The 12875-nt window shown below is 48.3% G+C and overlaps 1 protein-coding gene across 13 annotated transcripts in view; it reads right to left on the bottom strand.

Moving 5' to 3' along the window:
* Positions 1-865: 865 nt before the first annotated feature.
* ITSN2 (intersectin 2) overlaps positions 866-12875 on the bottom strand; it is a 151144-nt gene continuing 139134 nt past the window's right edge. For 10 of the 13 annotated variants that reach the window (XM_030311539.2, XM_030311536.1, XM_030311549.1 and 7 more), the window contains 8 exons: positions 12311-12409; positions 10465-10632; positions 9892-10107; positions 9227-9348; positions 8348-8430; positions 5687-5770; positions 5116-5289; positions 3753-4658 (listed from right to left, as the gene is read on the bottom strand). In XM_030311539.2, the coding sequence (XP_030167399.1) occupies positions 4501-4658; positions 5116-5289; positions 5687-5770; positions 8348-8430; positions 9227-9348; positions 9892-10107; positions 10465-10632; positions 12311-12409 (1104 nt within the window). In that variant the 3' untranslated portion in view covers positions 3753-4500. Of the gene's footprint in view, positions 1006-3701; positions 4659-5115; positions 5290-5685; positions 5771-7074; positions 7107-7882; positions 8233-8347; positions 8431-9226; positions 9349-9891; positions 10108-10464; positions 10633-12310; positions 12410-12875 lie in introns of those variants that run through there. The other 3 variants (XR_003967941.1, XM_030311545.1, XM_030311546.1) reach the window with 3 other exon arrangements.

The raw sequence follows: 12875 nt of genomic DNA, 5'->3' as shown, positions 1-12875 counted from the left end.
CAGGAAATGGTGGGGTTGCCTCTGGGCTTGGTGCTGCTGCGCCCTGTGGCAGGGAGTCTGGGGTTTGGAAACTCAGAAAAGGTGCACATAGTGGGACCCCGGAACCTGCTTTGGAGGACAGATTGTGTCCTCACGAGGTGAGAGAAATCCTGGTCAGAGAAATTTTCAGAGAAAATTTTCCCTGAATTTTTGCTCCTCTGCCATTTTCCTACCATTTATACATCCACACCAGACCAAAAAAAAAAAAAAGAAAAAAAAGAAAAAAGAAAAATCTGTTCTCCTTAGTGCAGTCACAGTAGGTAGGAATCTTCTGAAATTTATACTAAAAAAAAAATTAGGCCAAATGATGGTTTGCACACGTGAAAGTTATTTATTTAATCATAAAAGTTGTTTTATATGCAAGCGTTTTCCATGCACAGATTTCTCATCCTGAGCTCACAATCTGGCACATGTATAGCTCTTGCTCGCTTTTCCCTTCCATCCTCTCGTCTCCCATGTCCCGTATCCTAATGCCTTTGGGTGCTTGGGAGTTGTAAGGGTTCGTGGGTGTCTTAAGTGCAGTGGATCTGTGTGTTCACTGACCTCCCCACTCTTGCCTCCATTGCAAAGAGCGTGAAAATCTTGTCAGATAGGTTGTTAACCCAGGTTCCACCCAATCCCATTGTTTTCCCTAGTCTCTCAAGAGAGAAACGGATTTTCCTAAATGGGAGAATGGAAGTTTCCATTCCACAGCAATTTTCTCTGTGAATAACTGAGAGCCAAGCCCCTCTGTCAGATCTGGATGGGACTGTAGTCAGCTCTGCCCTTCTGGAAGGGTAGCCTCACTGCTGTCACCAGGAGAGCCAAACAATGGAGTCTGGTTTACACACAATAGAAGTTTATTTCTCGCTCATGTACCAGAAAAGGTTAGGTCAGCAGGGTGTCAGGCTGTCCCTCTTTCATGAGTTTGGCTGATGGATCCTTTGTCATCTTCAGTGCCTGGCTTCCAAGCTTGCCCTGGGGAACCTGAAAAGGGAAGAGGTCATGGAGGTGTTCTCCCTGGGCATGAAGTGTAGGTGGGCCAGGTCTCACATGTTCCACTGGGGAGGACATGGCTGTCCCTAACTGCAGAGGGAGGGTGCTGGGAGAAGTAGCCTCTGCTGCTCTGAGCACAATGGCAGGGAGAGCAGGTGTTCTGTGGACAGCTAGTCACCTCCACCCTACCATGGAGAGGTCAGTACTGTGTGGAGTCCAAAGACCTGGGAAGCCTTGGCTGAGAGTTGCAGAAACCAAAGAGAGTAGGGGAGAGGTGAGGAGAGGACTGCCTGGAAGGTCTCAGCTCAGGCAGGAGGGCGGAGTGTTGGGTGAGATCCACTGGGGCCTTCTTCTCTGCCCCAGTCAGCCCCTCTTCCCTGCCCTACACTTAGCACTTCCCTTCTGTTCACAGGTTCGAGGTGCCAGACAGCACAGACCACAACCCTGGGTGCCTGGGGAAGGCCAGTGTAGGTGGGGGTCACAGCCCGTGTTAAGAAGAGTGATGATGGCAAAAGTCCTGGGGCGGCACCCGGCCTCCCTGCAGCTGGGGTTCAGGCATCGCTGCCGGGAACGGTGCCATCTGTAAGGAGGCCATGGTAATAAAGCTTCGCTGAGCTTTACTTCCTCATTTGTGTGCCAACAGTTAAAATGCTGCCAATGGGTTTTCTCTCTCCAGAAGTGTAAGATGTTGCAAGCAGTAACAAACAATAATAGTTACTGTTTATTGAGCTGTTGTGAACTAGGAACTGTGTGAGATATTTTTATATATTAAAAAAAAAATTTAAGTTTAGTTATTTATTTTAAGAGAGAGAGAGAGTACTAGTGGAGGAAGGGCAGAGAGAGACAGGGAGTGAGAATCCTAAGCAGGCTCCACGCTGTCAGCAAAGAGCCCGATGGGGGGCTTGAACTCACACACTGTGAGAACACGACCTGAGCTGAAATCAAGAGCTGGAAGCTTAACTGACTGAGCCACCCAGGAGCCCTGGAACTGCGAGAGGTATTTATATTCATGTAAAAGTTTTCACAGCAAAATGACAGCATGATCTCCCCTTACGTGAAGCTTGGAGAGGGGTTGAGTAACTTGTTCAATGTCAGCTGCACGGCTGAAAGTGGTGGTGGTCTCGATTCCAAGTCTAGGCCATCTAGTGCCAAAGCACCGGTCCAATCACCAGAATACACACCCCACTCAGACTCTGTCATGTCAGTCAAATTGCTCAGTTTCGGTCCCCTTCAGAGAGTGGTTATCCTGTTGGCGTGCCGCAGAGTCCTGATTCTGAAGAGCACTGGGGGTCGGGGGAGGGGGTCGGTGGTGGCTTGCTGGGCATCTCTCCTATCTGCTCAGTCCTTCTCCAGGGGACGCAAGGAGTCTAAGGGCACACCCCCCTCCCTTATCCTTCAGAAAATTAGGCTCATGTTTCAGTCAGGAGAGAACTTCATTTCTTAAGAGGCAGAGCTGCAGTCCCAGGTCAAAGCAGGTGACTGGAGTTGTGAGGAGCATGGACATTGAATGTCCTCTGGAGTTTTGTAGAAGTCTGACTCACCTCCTGCAGGCTCCTCTGTCCTAAATCTGAAAAGAACCCTGACACATGTAGACATGGGGAAATGGCAGTAGCCACAGTTCATCCCAGGGAGAATTCAAGTCCCTGCTGTCCTGGGAAAAGGATTATCCTTTAGCTCGGGTCACAAGTAAACCCACAACTGGTTTTAAACTGGCCTTGACTCATCAGAGACTGTCTCAGGCTTTGGAACTCAGCCAGTCAGAGGCAGACTTGTTGGACATCGCCCCATACCTGCCTTCAAGAACCTATAGAAGATCAGCAATTTGCTTTGCTCAGTGAGGCTGCGCCTGACCAGCCAAACTTTCCCTTAATTAATACATTCAGGTGTTTTGGTTTCAGATGTTGAGTGGCGTCTCTTCTATTGACACTGGCCATATTTCTTTCACATCTAAGTTTTAACAAATAAGTGCCCAGGATTAATACCCAGAATGGCAGATTTTTTTTTTTTTTAACTTGAACATTCTGAGTTATGTTTTCCAGCCCTTCTTTGCTCAGTGGTTATGTTTAGACAGAAACGGGGTCTGTGGTGGAGGGACATTTGAATCTTTCCTGTTCTTCTAGCTCCCTAAGACGTGCTCCCTGAGAATCAATGCTCCTATAGCCTGCGTGGTTCCTTCTAAAAAGCAGATCTTTTTCCAGTTGTACTCATTAACCCAGGAATTTAGTGGGTAAGACCTGATTTTTGTCAATGTTCAAAACAAATCTCACACTACAAAATCCAGAGCCCAAACCAGCAGCGCTGACAGGTGTGGATGTGGGTCTGACAGGACAGGGGACAGGGAGAGACAGGTGATTCTGGAGCTGGAGGCCGAGGTCCTGCTGAAGATGTTTAATGCCTGTATATTTTCTTGACTCCGAAGTTACCTCTGAGGTTCCTGCTCAACCAAGTAGGCAGAAGGACTCAAGAAGGTATGGTCTTACTCCCACAGAGATCAGCAGTCTAGCCATCAGTGACACCACGCCCCAGAAACCGTAGGTCAATTTACTAGAGTCATGGAGCAAGTCAGAGTCAAGACGAGGCTCCAGGGTCTCCTAGGCACCACACCCTCCCTCTCCCACCCCCTCTTGGTTTTTGCCACTGTCACAGAAACGAAATTTGGTTTCACTACAAGCAACCCCTGAACTTACCTTTCAAGAGCTTTTCAGGTGGAAAGTAAATCAGTCAAGCTTTGAAAGAAGTTACATTCATAAACTTATATTTTTATTCTCTTTCTGTACATATTGGCAATGATAAAGCTTAAAGATGCATGTCCTATGAAATATGCAAAACAAGGAATTTACATAAATAATTTATACTTCAGAAAATTAAAGTTGAAAAATATTTTCCACATCATTAGAGTTCACAGTATTTAAAGTAAATCAAGCTTTCCCCTTTAGATTTCAAACTATATTGTCTGAGCAGAGATGATAAAATCTAGTCAGGAATAAAATGATCAAGTTTCTGTTTTCATTCAGTGCACGAGTAGACCTACTTCGGTATCAGGCTGTTCCTGCGCTGAGGCTGCAGCATTTCTTCCCGATCCTTCGCCTCCTGAGTGGCTGTGACCCCACAGAGGTCACATGGCGTGGAATGGTTACAGCATCACCAAAACCACCCACACTGGACACATTCAACCAAGTGGTAACGTCTGCTGTTCCGATGCCTCATTTCCACATAATACTTTTTATAGCCCTGAAAATGGAAACCTTGGCATCTAAACACAGCCAAACATGTTAACACTAATACAAGGCACTGTGCTGTGGGTTTGGTTTATTTCTAGGAAAGATCATGTTTGCATAGATTGCTAGCTATTTAGTGTGCAATAAAATAGAGGGCCGGACCTGGCACGTGTGGCCTGCGATGGATGAAGCCTTGTGATACTCCTTTAGCCTAGGGGCAGCACCGTCCGTCTCTAGCCCCAGCCTTTTGGGCAGATCCCTGAGGCCCCTACAGGAGAGTTTTTTGCTCAAAAAGCTGCAGGTCAAAGCGGACCCAGACCTCCCCGGTGGGGACCTCGTGCAGCAGGAGTCGGCGGGTTGTGGGGCCTTTGCTTTCCTGTTCTGTGCGAATTTTTGCCACTGGAACTTCAGTGCGACCCAGGAAATCTGGAGAATAGACATGTGAGAGTCAAAGCTACTTCTTTATAAGGAGGAGTGTCTGAAAACATAAGACTTTCAAGTCCAGAACAGTTAATTTCCTTTGGTTAGTGGCTGTCTGATAACTACATGGACGCATGCCCAGGGAGAGGTCCGTGGGAGGGAAACTGCCTTCTTGGAATCCAAGTTCCTTCAGGCAGAGCACGTCTCACCCATTCAGTAGGTGCTGAGAGCAATGTCTCTGTTGTGTACGTAGGGAGTGACTGGGGTCCATGACTGACACATGCCGGAGACCACCCTTTCCCCCTGAGAAGACCCCTGACCCACTTCCCACACGAGCTGCAGGTGCCCATGGGCCCGTGTCATTTCCCGTAGGTATCACAGGGAAAAATAAAGCCAAGAACCCTGGATCTAGACCCTAAATTCTGGAGTATTCAAATTCCTCCCTGGTCGAGTTATACTTTACCATCTGGTGAAAACTGGTCTCTGTCAAACATGGTGAGACACAGCACATCTTGGTAAAGGTCCTTAATAAAGAACTGGCAGTTAAAGTTCCACTTGGGATTGAGTGTGTCCTGGAGGGTTCTGGTGGTATAGCTCTGGGAGCCCATGCTGATTTCACAGTATGGATTGCTCTTTCCTGAACAAAAACAAACCAAAGACACATGTGACATCTGTACGTAAAATAAATGACAACAGGGCCTTCCTTGAGCAGAAGCAGGATCCAAATGGATGCTTCTCTGTAAACCACGACAGCAGGGGCACTGTCTGAGGGCCCAGATCTGCCTTGTGGGCTCCAGTGCCCCAAATGCTCCCCATGAGCCTGGACAAGTGTTCGTGCAATTTCTACTCAGAAGCACTGAAGAAAGGGGCACTGGTACTTATTGGGAAGAGACAGGATAATATTGGTACGATAACCATTTTAGTGGCACTGGAAACACTGCTTTTTAAAAAGCGTCCCGTTATTCAATGTACAGAAGAGTCATCAGCAAAGAATAGGGCAGTTACCACATCTGTTGAATGAAAGAAGCATTTACCATTCGGTTTACAGGCTTTTAATTCTGTAGCTTCGATGACGTGCACCATCAGACGCCCAATGCCTGAAGTCTTTTGAGAGCGAGCTACAAAAGAAGACAAGTGACGTCAATTTCTTCTCTGAGATCGAAGGACGTGCATGGAATGCACGGAGGACACTGAGCTGTGAGTATAGTCTGTCCTTCTAACCAATCCTGACACTCCCCAGTGTCACCTGCCGCTGCACTGGGCCTGGCAGACCAGCATCTGGCTGCTGTGTGCCTTTGCCCAGGCCATGGCACCCGCTGGAATACCTGTCCACCACCTCTGCTTGTCTGCATCCCACCCAGCCTTGAAGATGTGAATCCAATCTCACATGTCACTCTCCCCTCTCTGCCCCACTCTGCACATCCATTATCCTCGACTTATGAGCGTCCTGCAGCCTGCTGGTTCTGAAATTCCGTGTCCTATCCATCGCCTCTGCCAGGAGAGGCCGCTGCAGAGTGCGTATTGTTTATTCAGCCTTGTATTAATAAACACTCAATTGCCTAGCAAATGGTAATATTAATTAAAAAAAATACATTATATCCATTCACTTAAAAGCAGCTAACATTTATTGGATACTTACTTTGTGTTAGGCATGTGCTAGACCTCTACAAAAATTTTATTATGTAAATTGTACAATTATGCTGTATGGTAGCTCTTTATAACTGCCATCTCCATATGTGGGAGAACTGAGGCTTAGAAAAGCCCATAACCTGCCCATGTCAGAACCTAGGAGTGGCAAGGTAAAAAAATTAACTAGCAGGTACCAAAGTCAATTTGCCACCCACATCATTCCAATTACATGTAAACACTTCAGCTTACAAAGCAGTTTCACTTAAGACCTTATTCTATTTGAGGATGGACTCAAAACTCTTTTCATATGGAGGGAAATGGGTCTGTGAACTCAGATTGGTAAATATGAAGTAGTTAAGCAGGTGTTGCCCTCAGGGGTTTAAAAAGGCTGCTTAGTGAGCTATTGATTTTTTAAAACTTAGGGCAAGTAGAACTTATGAGAAGCCCCCCAACCTTGTTTGTGCCAACCTCTCCAGTGTGGCACCTACACTCAGTTTCCCTTAAAGACAAATAAGTTCCCCTTATTCATCTTTGAAGGTCCGGTTAAGACTAGCATAGGGCTTGGCACAGAGTAAGTAATCAATAAATGTCTAAAGAACACATAGAAAATGCGTAACAATATGTATAGATATTGATACTAAGCAAAACTAACAAAAACTCTTGATTTTTATCTTTACCAATTAAGAGATCATTATATGCTTTCCGAATCATTCAGTCGTTGATTTTTTTAATAGCAAGCTTTTGAAGTACCATTAAAACAAGATTCAATCAGCAAAAGCCAATTTACACATACCTTTCAGGAGTATATAACAAAATAAGGGAAACCTGAATAAAAAAACATACAAAGAGCTGCAGCTCTAGCAGCCAGGAACAGAAGAGGGAGGACCGAACAGGGAAGGCCTGGGGGTGGGGGGGGACAGGCAGGGGGCTCAGAGGTGGTTTGTTCAATCAGGCAGTGGTACAGGCGAAGCAGAGAGAGGAAACGGGGCTGGGGAACAGATGATACTGGGGATCAGCCCTGAGTCTGGGGTAAGAATTTGTTCTTAATTTGGGAGGCAATGGGGAAGATGCTTCAGCAAGGAGAGTCAGCCCTGTAAAAAGAATACTCCAGGAATGAAGGGGATGGTGATGGGGGCCTCATGCCTAAGTGGAGACTGGAGGGTCTGTGCCACTGGGAAAGGCCCAGGACACGGGAAGAGAATGGGGTAGGACCTGGCCTCTGACTAGAGAAGCAGGAGGGCTGAGGGCACGCTTCTGGTCTGGGTGGTGAGGACAGTACTGCCGTCCGCAGAGCTGCTCAGGAGATGCCATGGTGTGAAGCCTGGCTGGTGGCGGGGAGAAGTCGAAGTGTGTCTGGAGCGTGGGCTCGGGGAAGCAGCCCAGCATGATTTTCATGAAACTGAGGGAGGAGAGGGACAGACAGGCTTGGGCTTGGGTGGAGCTCCAGGTACAAGGGGGAGGAGGAGCCTTGACTTCCTGCCATTGGGTGCAGGGGGCAAAGTGAGTCAAGCGGTGGGTCAGGTCACTGGTGTCGAGCGAGGGAGCCCTCTGAACAGAATGAGAACTGCAAGCGGGTGAAGGGCCGGTGAAGAGGAGGAGGGCCTCGAGGTCCAGGACCTGGTGTCAAGGGAGGGAGGACGGATGGATGTGGAGGAGGGCCGGAGCAGAGGCCGGGGTGGGAGAGGAGGAGCAGAGCTGACGGGGAAACAGGCCAGAGAAGTGAAGTTGGGTGAAGCAAAACGGACCACGCAGAAGTGGGCTTGGTTGTGCAAAAGGACCCTCTTCCTTCACCACAGACTGAAGGGAGGTCCCGGGGCTGGCCTGGGTGACCCCGTCTGTGTAGTGGGCAGGGGGCTCGGGGAGGCCCCAAGGGCAGGAGCCACCAAGCAGGTCCTGCTGTCGGATCCCATAGCAAGTCTGCTCCTTTAGGCTGTCTCTGTGCAGTCCCACCCTGCAGGAGCAGCAGCTTGTGTCCAGAGGGTGGGACCCTCCCCCTCCCCCTCCCCCTCCCCCTCCCCTGGGAGCCCTGGCGGCTGCTTCCAGCTCTCTAGGGCACCACCAACTACCTTGATAAGCCTTCTCCCGTTTCTTCTTTTCCGTGTCAATGTACTGCTCAGATGCCGCCTTGATCTTCTGGACCCAAGCAGTCCTGGAGGAGAAGCAGAGCACAGCCATTGGGTGGCTTTTCTGAGTACCTCCCAGGTTCAGCCAGGAGCCCCAGAGCTCTGCACTTGTTCTTCACTCCTTTGTTAACCTTGGCTTTGACAAGTTTCCCATCATAGACCTAATATTAGTTTAACTGAAAGACTTGTTTGCTAACTGACTTTGAAGCTGAGAATTTCTAGAGTTACTCACGGTTTATAAGACACCAGGCACTTGCAAGATGCAGGCGCACAGAAATAGAAGATGCAATTTGCCACATCAGTGGCAATCTGGCACGACAGAGCGACATTCTACCGTACAAAGAACACCAAGAACCACATGCACAGAGGGGAGGAGCATCCCCTGGTTTGCCATCACCCAGGTGCTGAGCTATCCTGTAGAGGATGCAGGGCTGGCCAGGCAAAGAGCAGAAGGAAGACATTCTGGCTGGAGTACAGGTCCTGTTCAGTAGAGGGATGGGACTGAGGCTGAGACACACAAAGAGGGCCTCAGATATCAGGTGAAGGAGCCCGGACTGCTGCAGAAGGGATTTAAGGAAGCAAGGTGCTGGCTCTCCCATTTTGGAAGATCCTAAGGAGAGACTGGAAGCAGGGACACATATAGAGGTGGTTGCAGTAACCCAGCATATCTAAACCAAGGCTGACCAGTGGGACCAGGGTGGAGGGCACTGGTTAGGAGAGCTCGAGGATACAGAATTAGTAGGACTGAGCACGGACTGGAGGTGCGTTTATGGAAGGGAGACGTCCAGGCTTCAAGGCAGGTCACACGTGGTCAAGACTGACCTCTCGTTAATGTTGTCTGTTCGGAGGGTGTAGACCCGGTCAATGTGAGAAATGTGGAAGACAGGCTCATCGCTGGAAGGGTCTGTGGGCAGTTTCACCAAGACTTCATTCAGGAAAATGGGCTGAAAGAGGGCCAAAACACAGAGTGTGAAATGTGCCAGAACCCTCCACCCACCTACAGCTAGGAAGAGTTCTGTCTGTCCTGAAGAGCCTTTTTGAGGAGGAGAGAAGGGTCTAGCTTCTTGAGTCTTTTACTTTTGTGGAAGAAAACATCTTGGGCAGATGAGATGTCACTGAACTGAGAACAGGAGCTCCCAGTGTCTATGACTGCTCATGTGACAGGGTGTCTCCTCCATGTACCTACACTTAGCACCTTGTCTCAGTTTTAGAGAGACCTGCTGCTGAGTGTGGACAGAGGCGGGATCATATCACATCTGCCAGGGAGGAAGCCAGAATCCAAAGCTGGAATCCAGTTGTTAGAGGACAGTGAGGACCCAGCCACGCTGGGGCTTCTTCCCTGGGAAATGACAGAGGAGGAGTGACCCATCTGGAGACGGGCAAAGAGTGTCCCATGAGGACAGGAAAGGATCCTGGAAGGAGGTCCTCCAGGAGAAGGACACACCTTGTTATGCTCCTGATGCCACGGCCAGGAATGTGACACTTACCGTTTTATACATTTTGAATTGGGCATTGGACTTAGAGCTGAAAAGCTTCTCAGAACCTGAGGAAACAGCAAACTGCTTGACCATGTAGGTAAGAAGCAGAAAGTCGTTGAAGAGGAATCCGTGTAGTTCCTTGTTGCTCTTGGTCTTGTATAGTTTCCCACTGTGCAGAAGCTTCCGGGGCCCCAGGCAGTTGGTGAGGGAGTTGAAAATAAGTTGCTTAAAAAGAAATTGTCACTTTGTGAGTCCCAGCGCAAACCATCCCAGAGCTCCATGAGAGGCCCGTGCCCTGGATCTGAGGGTGCACTGATTTTCCTTCAGAGTCCAAACTGACATGGGAAAGTGATGACTTCTACCCACAGAATATGGATTCTACTGGCTGAATTCAAAGAACTCAAAACAAAAATATCACATTTCCCTTCTAAGAAAGGAAAATGACAGCCCAAGAAGGGGCAGGACACTGAGTGCACATGGGCTGGACTGAGGCATATCCTGTCCACACTAGGGGAAGGCTTGAACTGGGTTCCCCACCCAGAGCCTGCCTAGTGGCACCCAGCTCAACACCACAGGCCTCACCTCTGCGAGACCTTCACACTGAACGTGTGCCTGGATCCACTCGAGTCGGTCTGAATTTTCTTTTTCCCGAACTCCTTCATTAACTTGGGAACAAAGCTCCTCTGCCCGCTCAAGAGCCAGCTTTAGGGAGGAATGGTCCACATGACTCTCCAGGGTGTTCTCCAGAATCTGGAAAAGAGCGGTTCTGTCATGTGGGAAGTAGAGTGTCTTCCACCCAGAAGTCCTACTGCCTGCTGTATGTGCTGGGCGCTGGGTATACGACAGTAAGACGATTGTTTGCCCTTAACAAGTGGATAGCCCCAGAGTTCTTGGGGAGCCAGGTTGACTCAGTGCCAATTGCTACGTGGATCAAGTGCCCTGAAACCTGTGGGTGGCCAGCGGCTCTGGCTTGGTCTTGGTACATGCGTTACCACACGTGGCTCCCTCCCTCCCCCCAGTCATTTAAGCCATTGCCTTTAGGGTGAACCCACCACATAACCTGGCTGCAGCTTTCATAAGTGTATTAACTTGCTGAATAGCAATGGCTTATAACATTTTTGGGGTCACTGATCTTTTTTATAAATCTGAAAAAAGCAATGAATCCTCTGCTATAGGAAAAATAGAATAAAATCATGTCATCAGCTTGTAGGAAAACATACTGTTGATTCTAAAGTGACTTCAAACTAATGTGACAAATGTAAAAGAATAGAGGCTGGCATACAACCGTGTCGTGTCCCTCTGGAAGTTAGCAGTCCCATCAGCAGATGGCTCCTGTCTGGACTCTGGCCACCTGGGGCCACCGTCTTTTGTTTACAACTCCAAAATGGGAAAAAGCCCTGAAAGCCTAAAGCTTTTCTTCAATATTCATTTGGTGGCAAAACCTGACCTAAACTGAAGAGATGTATCTGTTTATTCTACTTAAAAGTAATTATTCATGTATTTCGCTGTAGAAATATTACTGTGTTTGGCTATAGGTGATGCCCAGGCTTTGTTGGGGTATCATGGAATATGCCATTTTTGAATTAAATTCTGAATTCTGAAAATACATCTGCTTCAAAGTATTTCAGGTAAGGGACTGTGGGTTATTATGTATGAATGGGTCAGTTTTGTATCATAACAAACATAAGCTCTGTAACATAAGGTCCATAATGAGTTAACATGGCTTAGAGATCAATGGTCAAGGGATAATCAATAAAAGTAACGGTCTTATATTATTTCTACTGGTTTTCTTTGTAAGATGATTAAAATTGTATCAGTGATAATTTGTGGAAAAATCCTTTGTAAAGTACACCTTCTCCTTAGAAGGCATATTGGCTCAAGAGGCCCACATCGCTTATGCTAAAAGATGGATGGTATCTTAGGACTGTTTAGTTAGCAGGTTGAAGTGGGGAACAGCAAGGGGATGGTGATGAGCTCAGGGTAGGACACAGTGAGCTGGGGACTCCTGAGACATCTAGGGAAAGGTGTTGAGCTGGTGGATGAATTTAGATCTCAGCAGAAAGACTGGAGTGGAAGATTGTGCCAATAGTGGACTCCATATGGGCTCACGACAGGCTCCACAGATGCAGACCTACAGGGCACTTGCCCGGTCTAGAAAAACACATTCGTGACTTTGAGAGACCCAGGGGAGTTTCCCGGGAGGGGGGGGGGGTGAAGAGGACAGGTTACCTAAGCGACACTGGATGGCTTTTCTTTGCCTAATCCAGATTGTATGTGTGTGTTCGTGTGCGTGCCCACATACATGTGCGTCTGGGTGCATGCACACACGGTGCCTGGTCCATCACCCATGTGCCAGGGCCGGCTCCCTGACTATGGCCCCTGTGGACCTCAAGGGGTCTGGCTCCTCTGTCCCAGCTGGGGCACTCACACTTCTGATGAGCAGAGGGTAGCGGGTGATTCTCTGCATGGGCTTCAGCAGGAAGCTGGAAAGGGGCATTCCTTTACATCGAGGGTCAGATGCCAGCTTCTACAAATAACGGACAGGCTCATGAGGAAATCAAAGCTTCAACGAGAACAAAAGAAACACCGACTATACTCTTGACTTTGACCATCTTTTAGATTTCTAATTTCTTTTAAAAACTCAGGATTCAAAATAATATATATCAGATTAACAGCAGGGGTATCTCCCTTCAGTTGGTGAACCCAGCAGATGCTTTTCAGCTCTTTCTTTCTTACGTGGACTTGGCAGCCTGTGCCATCACGCCCTCCTTTGCTTCCAGAACAATTGACGGCTGTCTTCCCAGTCCACTCCTTCCCAATCCTCACTTCTTTCTTCTTCTCTACCTGCTTTTAACTGTAGGTGCTGCCCAAAGACCCCCAGCAGTTGAGTCCCAGGGCACCACCCGGACCCTCCCTAGAGCTCCATACTGGCCGAGTTACTCTCCTTCTTACCTGGACCTCCTACAGGTACCTCAATACCTCAGTACACCCCA

Source organism: Lynx canadensis, chromosome A3, assembly GCF_007474595.2.
Source record: "Lynx canadensis isolate LIC74 chromosome A3, mLynCan4.pri.v2, whole genome shotgun sequence".
Classification (NCBI taxonomy): Eukaryota; Metazoa; Chordata; class Mammalia; order Carnivora; family Felidae; genus Lynx; species Lynx canadensis.
Note: the sequence above shows the minus strand (reverse complement) of the source record. Positions and strands in the feature narration are given on the sequence as shown.